The 9,756-nt window shown below is 40.1% G+C and overlaps 1 protein-coding gene across 2 annotated transcripts in view; it reads left to right on the top strand.

The window, feature by feature from the left end:
- hectd4 (HECT domain E3 ubiquitin protein ligase 4) overlaps positions 1–9,756 on the top strand; it is a 40,364-nt gene that overhangs the window by 6,749 nt on the left and 23,859 nt on the right. The window contains exons 2-18 of one of the 2 annotated variants that reach the window (XM_015037279.1): positions 148–701; positions 2,488–2,577; positions 2,664–2,791; positions 3,278–3,386; positions 5,344–5,482; positions 5,711–5,881; positions 5,983–6,175; positions 6,286–6,447; positions 7,307–7,420; positions 7,505–7,645; positions 7,731–7,966; positions 8,093–8,235; positions 8,315–8,385; positions 8,481–8,586; positions 8,697–8,817; positions 8,945–9,067; positions 9,491–9,615. In XM_015037279.1, the coding sequence (XP_014892765.1) occupies positions 148–701; positions 2,488–2,577; positions 2,664–2,791; positions 3,278–3,386; positions 5,344–5,482; positions 5,711–5,881; positions 5,983–6,175; positions 6,286–6,447; positions 7,307–7,420; positions 7,505–7,645; positions 7,731–7,966; positions 8,093–8,235; positions 8,315–8,385; positions 8,481–8,586; positions 8,697–8,817; positions 8,945–9,067; positions 9,491–9,615 (2,726 nt within the window). Of the gene's footprint in view, positions 1–147; positions 702–2,487; positions 2,578–2,663; positions 2,792–3,277; positions 3,387–5,343; positions 5,483–5,710; positions 5,882–5,982; positions 6,176–6,285; positions 6,448–7,306; positions 7,421–7,504; positions 7,646–7,730; positions 7,967–8,092; positions 8,236–8,314; positions 8,386–8,480; positions 8,587–8,696; positions 8,818–8,944; positions 9,074–9,490; positions 9,616–9,756 lie in introns of both variants that reach the window. The other variant, XM_015037278.1, reaches the window with a different exon arrangement.

Genomic DNA, 9,756 nt, shown 5'->3' with positions numbered 1-9,756 from the left:
CAAAAAATGTTGTATTTTTTAAATTTTCACATTTTTTTTCAAAAAATTTATTTTTTTTTTTTTTTTTTTTTACTATTTTCCTGTAGGTTCATATGGTCTTTACATCTTCTCATCTTATCTTACTTAAACTCTAATTCTCTTCTTCAGATTCTTACTTTTGAGACAAAGAACCCCGTTGAGCTTGCAGAGCGTCTCCGTGCCGTCTGCGGGAATCAGAGCAATGCATACGCTCGTCTGCTGGAATACCGTCTCAACGCTCTGCGCGGCCTGTGGGCGGCGCAGCGGCAGCTGGCCCTGGAGGAGCAGCAGGACCGTGAGGGGACGGGAGGGGCCGATGAGGAGACCCTGGCCTTGCTCAAAAGACAAGGTCTCCTCCAGCAACCTGAGCAAGCTCCTTTCACTTCCCGTGTCGCCCTACTGCTGGTCTTCCCCCTGCTGCAGTCCCAGACTCGCAGCGACCCAGCACTCTGCGGCGTGACGGCAGAAGTACTGCTAGCCTGCCTCCGGGATTGCCAGCCGCTCAGCCTCAGCAAAGAGCCTTCAGACTGTCTCAATGGCCTGGAGGGCTTGCTGTGCTCCTGGCTAGAAGATGAGCCCCAGGATTCGGGCCAGGCTCAGCCTAAGGCTCGCTCACAGATTCTTCACACACAGAGACAGCGGGAAAATGCGGCTGCTGCACTTGTGGCCCTTGCATGCGCCAGGTGAGTCAATAACATCTGTCCTCGTGGCCTTGAGGCCACATTTTTTTCCGTCTTCCTGATGGCTCGTGTCAACATGGGTAGAACAACACAATCTGAATGTTTATTTGATGCTATTTGTGTTGCACATTTCAGCAATAAGGCAGTTCAAAGTCCTTTACACCATAAAGACATAACTCTCCAACAAATTATCAAACTTTAATAGTCATTACATTTTGTCAAATTCCGTAATCAAAATCATCAAATGTATTGGTTGATGTTCCAGTTATTATAAATCAAAGGCAACTCTAAACAAGAGTGTTTTTAGCCTTGATTTAAAGGGACTCAATGTTTCGACTGTTTTCCAGTTTTCTGGAAGTTTGTTCCAGGTTAGAGGAGCATTAAAACTTAAAGCTGATTCTCGATGAGCACAATTAAATATTACTTAGTAAGTTATTTAAACGTCCTTAGTTGTTTAAATAACAGAAGCTTATCATTAACTTCCCTTTGAAAAAATTTGGTTATTATTAGCAACATTTTCTAAAATTAGCAGGTAACTTAATCCGATCAGTTCCTTTCCATTGCAGATGCTGCATGAACAATAACACTTGTTTAAAGTTTAAAAAACAAAACAATTCATATATTTTTCCTTTCTTTTTAAAATATGAGAGGAAATCTTAAATTAACCTTAAACATGTCCTAGTTTACGGTAAGGTATTTTTGGTATAAGCACACTTTTCTGCTCCCTGCAAACACAGCCCAGTGTTCAGAATGAAAGCTCTCTGTATCCTGCAACATGCTCTGTCGGCTGACCTCTAACACTGATTAACACCTAAAATGTTTTTCCCATTGATGTAGTTTTGATTAGTATTGTATAAAAAACTCCAACAGTAAATGTGATTCGATGTATGTTTTTTTTTTTTTTTTTTACACTAAAGAACATAATGCCTGTTTACATTTGTGTCTAAACTCTTAGCAACTGTTGGTGACAACAAACATAAGCCTGTCAAAACCAGAACGGTCCACTTTTTGTTTAGCCTCAGCTGAGGTTGAGAGCTGTTTAGTGTCTGCTTTTTGTTGTGTGGAACCATCTAGCAATGCTCCCTTTATTTAACCCGAGTTGGAGCTAATCAAAGGACAATCAGCTTTACTTTTCCTGAACTCTGGTTAGGAAGTCACTAATGTGTGAGGTTTAGGTAACCATGTGGGCTTCACTGCTATGTGGTTAATAAACTTTTTGCATTGCAAGATGTGGACATTTTAATTTAGGAAAAAAAAGTTTGTATGTGAGACATAGTTGAACTTGGAATCATAAACATATGCCAGAGTGGATCTTTTTTTTAAGAAGCTGGTTTTGTAGGCATTTGGTCAAATGCTGTGTTGTTGCACATGCAAATCAAATGGTGTAGTTTTGTCCCCAGCTGCTGTACACACATCATAGTAAAGATAATTATAAAGATAAAAGATAATGGTAAAGATAAATGTTATTATAAGATAATACTTGGGGGTGACATATTTTGTTTATATTAATGTAATGTTGCAGTTGCTACCTTTACACAGATATTCTTATAGTTTGATGAGTTACATGCTTGTGTTCAGTTAGGTTTGTGTAGTTATTGTTAATCACAAAGCATAAAGCAGGTTTATGCATTCAGCACTGATGAAATTCATTGTGGACTATAATATCTTTTTTATATTCGGGAAAAAATACTAAATAAAACGATATACAAAGGATTGAAAAGTATTCTGCATTGCTCTTACTCTTGTGTTTCATGTTGGGTCCTGATATTTATATCAAACTACCTCATAGGGGCTCTTTGAAGACCTTCATTCACACAGTTCATCTGCTGCAAAAACAAAGAGACCTGGGCCATCTTCCTGTGTCAGATGTCCTTTACAGGTAGGGGGAAGCCATTTAGATTATCTGAAAAAAATTATTTATTTATCAAAATGTAACCACTGCATAACCTGTCCTGCCTGCACAAGACTTCTGCTCCTTGAGGGAGGTCCGGGGTCCCCATCCTGCCTCTTAGGGGGTAAGCACAGTGTGTCTTGGGGCTTTGAGGACATGCTGCCCACTCCTGACAATTCCACTGGAGGAGCAGAAAGTAAAGGTAAATATAATTTTGTGGCCATTTTCTGGCCCCTTGTACTTTTGAATTTTTGGGTCTGCCGATACAGATGGTAGCCAATTCCAATTTCTCCTTATATATACTGTAGAATGTTTTGTTTTTTTTCTTTCTGTCTGGATAAATCAAAAGTTGAACTGTCTTTACAACATGTTTGTTATAAGAGCTGTGCTTCTCTGCATTACTCGGAAATATGGCGAAATCCTTATAAGGGCCTTTGGAAGCCATTCTGTGATTGATAATGATTTTTTTTTTGCATTAGAACCAGAGGTAACATTAACCAATATGTGTGAAAAAGAGCTGCTAATCGGATAGTTCTTCAGTTTTCATGTTTTTAGTATTATTTAAAAAAAAACAACCCAAAAAGACATGACATTTTAAAATGTAGTCTGCATTGCATATTTGTGATATATACACAGATTGATCAATAACTCCCCTTTTCATTCTCATTGTTTTCCTCTTGTCTTGCAGACACAGACCTAGGGCGCTGTCTAGCCACAGATGGTCTATATCTGTATACCACTAATTCTTCTGGGAGAGGACTAAGCAAGCTTGGCTCTGGTTTACATGGAACATTGAGGTAATGTAACACTCATTCCACTGCATATTTTGGTAACACTTTATTTGAAGGGGGTTGAATAAGACTGACATGACACTGTCATAAACATGTCATAACACCTGTCATAAACATGAATAAGCCTTCATGAATATTTATGACTGTTGTCATAAAGCGTCATTCAGTAAATTATGACACTTTTAATACAAAGTTGACATTATTCAAAATGTCTTTATGACAACTTGACATTAACCAAGAAATCATTACTGATATAAATTTGTTATAAAAGTATTACTGATTGCACTTTAAAAATTAGGTAACTTTATGTTATTAAAGGTAAAGTTTAAACAGTAATGATTTTCTGGTTAATGTCAAGTTGTCATAACAATGACATTTTGAATAATGTCAACTTTGTATTAAAAGTGTCATAATTTACTGAATGACGCTTTATGACAACAGTCATAAATATTCATGAAGGCTTATTGATGTTCATGACAGGTGTTATGACATGTTTATGAAAGTGTCATGACAGTCTTATTCACCCCCCTTCAAATAAAGTGTTACCCATATTTTCATCTACAGCAACATATTCACTTATCCATCACTGAAGGCAGTGATGTGGCCCGTTTATGTCCTGGATGTTTTATAGACCCCTATGTAAAGTGCACAGTCAAAAGTGGATTAATTTTAATGAGCTTGCTGTTGTAGCAAGCTAAGACTTCTTTCCTCTGGCATGTGTTTGGAACTCAAAGAGCCAGGTTTTCTTGTGTTCGCACAGAAGCTTAAAGAAAATCGGGGAAGCATAAAACAAGCAAGTAATCAAATACTATTCTGGAAATACAGAATGAAGTTGTTGCTTGATTCAGTCTGAGAAAACTAACTTGAGATGCAAAAAGACAAGGCCACAATGTTCCTTTTAAACCTAACAGTAGGGAATAATTGCAATAAACTTCATTGCCGCAGTCTTGCAGCAGGGCTGACAATTATCAACTCATGCTGTTCACTCGTCTATTGTAGCTGTTACCAGCATGATACAGCATGACAGATAGCTCACTGACGCTTTTCTCAAGAGCACAGTCGATACCTCGCCACAATTGGTTCTTATTAAATGAAGCGATTGCCTGTCAAATTAGTCACATTGACTGTACACATAAATAAATTGTGAAGTAAATGTTTAGACTGATTTTTAGTGATTTATTTGTTCATTTTCGGTAAATATTTAATTTAGCAGAGAACTTTGCTGGGATCTGTCACAGCTATCAGCAGGTTAAAAGTAGGATCACAAGTTGCCAGTAATTGCAGAGACACCAATATTTTCAGTTTTTATTTTTGAGTTAACTCTGCTGTCTCATACACCAAACCGCGTAGAATAAATTAAATTAAAAGTGTGCCGTGCCTGACTGAATGTAGAATTATTAGTTCTCCGTAAGTAATAACAGAAAATAGACTGATGCAGAAGACTTAAATGGCACTTGCCACTGTGACAGAAATACTCTCACATTTGAAGGATGTGAGCTCAATGATGTGGTAGCGATGAAGATAAACTCATTCTATTTGTGGCAACAATGGGGAAAAAAACAACAACAACAAAAGAACAAGATAGTTTAATTTTAAAACTGTAAAGCCATCCTATGTTTCTTTTTTCTAGGTGGGTTCTTGCAAAGCAAAAACATACTAAAAACGATAAAAATTACTAATTGTGCAGTAATAAATGTTCAGGATTTGCTTCATAGTGTAGCGATAGAGCGGGTTTCCCACATAAGAAGGTTTTGGTCCTCGAAGTATTTGTCCTGGGTTTGATTTCTGACCCTTACACCATTGTTGCATGTGTTCCCCTCGTTCTCTCTCTGCCCATTTCCTTTCTGGTAGCTGTCAGTATTGTTTATCACGTGTATTCAAAAGCCGTGAGATTTTTTTAACTTACTCAAATATTGTATCAGTACGATAAAATTGTAATAACAACAGTAACATGTTTGCGCAGGGGTTTTGTGTATTGTCGAAATGAAGAGTTGGAGCCTGGCTGGGTTGTGTTCAGCAGCGGTCGTCTCCTCCACCGTCCTTCTTCCTTTGATGCCAAGCCTCATCAGCTGTGCCAGGTTGTTGATCCCTTCACTCTACAGGTACTGCCTACTTTCAGTCTATTGCAAAGCAAATTTCTAAATGTGTTGAACAAATGTTTTGTTTTGCAGTAATAAAAACATATTAATATAATGTACAGTATCTGTTTGTCATGAATGTGTTTTGTGAGTGACCACGCTGAAGATAAAAGATGGAGAGTAGCATAAGCAAATAGAAAATTGTAGATGTATCTGATACCATTCTATTCTTTTTTTTTGTTATATGTTCAGGTGTGCCAGATTGTGCCCATGCCAGCCCATCACTTCCCCGTGGGCAGCAGCATGACCACGCTCCATCTCTGCTCAGATGGAACTTATCTGTACTGGGTCTGGTCCCCAGCAAGTCTCAATGAAAAGACGCAGAAAGGCCACTCTGTCTTCATGGATGTTTTTCATCTGTCGGTGAGGTCTACATACCCTGCAGTATAACCTGAGCTGTTTCATTTTGTTTTCTTCTTCTTCTTCAAGTCATGTTGGTGTTCTTTATCCTCTCTGTGGCACAGACGCAGACAGGGTTGTGTGTTGCAGACATCCTGCAAGAGAGAGTTATTCTAACTCGCAAAGAGGGCGAGTCTTCCAAGTGCTTGAATGAACTTCTCTTGAGTCGAATGTCACGCTTCCGGGCCTCCCATTCTGCCACACTGGCTGCTCTCACAGGCTCTGCAATCACCAACACTGTCAAAGAGGAACAGTCTGGTAATAACAGATAATCTACTACAGTTGTCTAATACATAACAAATGATGTAACATTTAGTTTTAATATTTTTTTTCCCCCTATGACATATTGGCATCTAATTCTTCTGCAGCTGTAAACACTAGTTGTGGCCTCCCTCTGAAGACGCTGAGAAAGACCCCGATGTATGTGTGTGGCACCTACCTAGTGATGCTTGTTTCTCCTCCCGGTGTGTCTGGGAGTTCTGCCACTCGTTCCCTATTCGGAGGCACCAGCAGCCTGTCTTCTCTAAAAAGTAAGAACAAAACCTCAATTTGAGTTTTCTTTAGAAATGCAGAGATACTTCCATCCATCCATTTTCTGAACACCCTTGTCCCTCAGTGGGGTCGGGAGGGGTGCTGGTGCCTATCTCCAGCTAACGTTCCGGGCGAGAGGCGGGGTACACCCTGGACAGGTCGCCAGTCTGACAGAGATACTTTAAAAAGAAAAAAGTATATTATTAAATTCAAACATTCACATAAATACTAATCAGGCATAATGTTATGACCACTGATAGACATCATTGGGTGGGACACATTACACACACACACATTACACAAAATGTTAGTTGCTTACCTGAGGTACTCATGACTTGACAATACACCATCTGAACAGCAGTGTGATTCTTTGGAGAAAGTTCTGCTGGGGAAACTTGGGTCCTGCCGTCCATGTTACTTTGAAATGTACTGCCTACCTAACTACAGCTGCAGGCCATGCACGCCTTTTCATAGTAGTGGTATCCTCGGATTTTTGTAGCCCGGTAGCAGAATGACAGGTCCTGCAGTAAGGCAAAAAAATATTGAGAAATGCTTTTTTACTCAGCAACAAGTTTGCGGTATTGACTTACTGTTAAATTACAGGAATTGAATAACCCACTCCTAGCATCTTGATTCCAGACAGCAGAGCACACATTCAGTGGTCTAGTAGAGACTGTATTTCAGGTTTTTTGATAGCAAAAGGGGACCAACTCACTCCTAGGCAGGTTTTCATAATGTTATGCTTGTTTGGCTTTTGGAGTACTTTTAAGCTTTGCTGCTGCTTGTATACGTTGCCGTAAATACTAGCTTGCTTAAATTGTTGTTAGTTAGCATGACATGTTCTGTTTTTCATTTTAGTTTTAGCCTCCAGCCTGGTCTTCAACTTGGCTGATGGCCAGTTCAGCAGTCGCGCTGACCTCATTGATGCTCCTGGCAGTTCTCTTGGCAGGGGAGCCCAGGTAGCAGGGCTAGGTGGGTCCAAACGATGCCATTCGTGAGTTGCGTTGTTACATTAGCGTGTCGTTACATCGGTTTCTCTGATGCTTTGTTTTAAAGGCGCATGCTATGATGCATTGAACAACTTGATCTGGACATGCTCCAGTGACTACATAGATCAGTGGTGCAATCCTGGGAACCAAGCCTTTCATCATGTGTGCCATAGGCTCGGTGTTAGCCATGTCATCAAGGAACCCAAAGGTAGACGCAGCGAGAACCGATACCACGTCATCTTTACGAAACCAGTTCAGAATTGTGTTCAATTGCGAAATTTGTTTTTTGACAGAGGAAACGGTGGCCACTGGAGAGGTGATCAACCAGCTACTTCATCATGTCGGTGCTATGTGTATCCACCAGCTGAACCTGCTGGCAGCCAGCAGCAACAGTCTGCCCCTGGAAGCGCTGCTGGGTAAACAGCATCCCATCGAAGCCCGTCACTTTGGCAGCATCTGTGACATTATGGAGAAGGCCATGGTCAATAGAGATACCTGCATTATCCGCTGCATTTTGGTAGTGTTCCAGGTACGCCACGGACCTAGATAGGTCAAGTTACGCAGCAAATGACTGTACATTTTCATTTCATGACAGATAAGAGGACTACCAGTTCTTTGTTTTTGAGCCATTTATCTGTTTGGTTGTCTTATCCAGGTGGTTTTCAGGTTCTTCAATCCCCTGTCGGAGCAGGATAGAGAGAGTGTGCGTCGATCTGGCCGTCTCCTGTGGCAGTTGCTCATGGCTCCAGTGGATCAGATAGGAACTGAGATACAGAGAGAAGTGTGTCTGGCTATTAGGTATGTCACACATGCCTCATTTCAATGATTATTGTCATCTTTTTTCTTTAACAGTTCTACTTGTTTTCTGCATATGTAGCTCAGGCCTGAACACTTTGTATCAAGGAGAGACGGAACTGAATAAACTACTGAAACTCGTTTTAACTGAAGGTGATTTTTTTTTATTTTTTGGAAAAAATAAATAATTTAGTGGTTTTAATGGTGTATGATGGCATCAAGTCTCATTCTTTACGGGGAATACTCAGGTGAAAGAAACCGTGGCCTGTCTCAACTTCGTGACGTAATTCTCACCAACTTGGCTGAACAACTACAGAAGAATAGGTTTGGGAGTGAAGATGATGACCACTACAGGTAAATGATGGCTCTTACTCAACAAAATGCACTTTTAGTTGCAAGTTACATCTGTATGTTCTCATAGAAATCTTCTCATTCAAAATGTTTCAACTACTTATCTTTTTCAGACTAAACGATGAACTTCTACATTATGTCCTGAAGACAGTTGTCCGCGAGTCCTGCCTCCTCATCACTAAATGTCAGACTGTTGCCAGAGATGACTTCCAGAAGCTGCTCTCCACTGTACCAGTATGAAAATCTGCTCAGCAGCTCTTGAATATCAACTATGCAGACAAATCACATTCTGTTAAAGCTTACCATCTCACAATCTACCGATGGTTTTTACTCTTCTCTCTCTCTACTTTTTTTTTTTTAGGTGGTCTCACCTTGTTTGCGCTACCTCATGGCTGTTCAAAATCACCTCCTCAGTAACACCATTCTTATCCGTCCAGATGAAAGTGATGACAGTGATAGCTCCCTGCAAGGGGAAACAATGAAGGTACAGGTAAACATCCCCTTTAACTACCCCTACCACCGTTCAATCTTTGTGTGTGTCTTTGCGAAATCAAGCAATGATGTAATGCAGTGGACGATTAAACTTGGTATGGATGCTACTTAAAAGGTTGTGCAGTGCACATATTTAATGTAGCATTACATAGTATTCAATGTTAGCTACATTTTGACCCAAATAACCTTTTCTAGAAATAATGGCGTTTTGGTGCACGCCTTCTACTTTACAAGAAGAATTCAGGGGTTCAAAGGAGTTGATAGAGGTGTAGTATTGGGGGGGGGGGAAATCCCAATATGGAGAGATTACAATAAACAAAAATGGATGAAATGTATGGATTTAGGATTTTGTGCTTTATTGAAAAATGTTGAGGCAGTGTTACGTAAGTCTGGGCTTATTCTGTGTTGTCCTCAGGAGCTGCAGAGCAGCATCTTGTCTCTAGCAACCAAAATCCTGGTGGGTTGTGATGAAGTATTGGAGACCCTGCAGCAGGTGACCACTGCTCTGATTAACAGTGACATCTCTGACAGAGAGACCAGGTGAGCTTTTATCTGCATCCTTTTCAATTGAATAGAGATGTACCTATCAGACTTTTTTGGCCAGTACAGATTTGTACTTATTTCTCTTGTAGGAATGTTATAAGAAGACATAAGAACAGTGTTCAAAGTCGCCTTTCTGTT

This window comes from Poecilia latipinna, unplaced genomic scaffold, assembly GCF_001443285.1.
Source record: "Poecilia latipinna isolate Pla-1442-1.1 unplaced genomic scaffold, P_latipinna-1.0 Scaffold400, whole genome shotgun sequence".
Classification (NCBI taxonomy): domain Eukaryota; kingdom Metazoa; phylum Chordata; class Actinopteri; order Cyprinodontiformes; family Poeciliidae; genus Poecilia; species Poecilia latipinna.
Note: the sequence above shows the minus strand (reverse complement) of the source record. Positions and strands in the feature narration are given on the sequence as shown.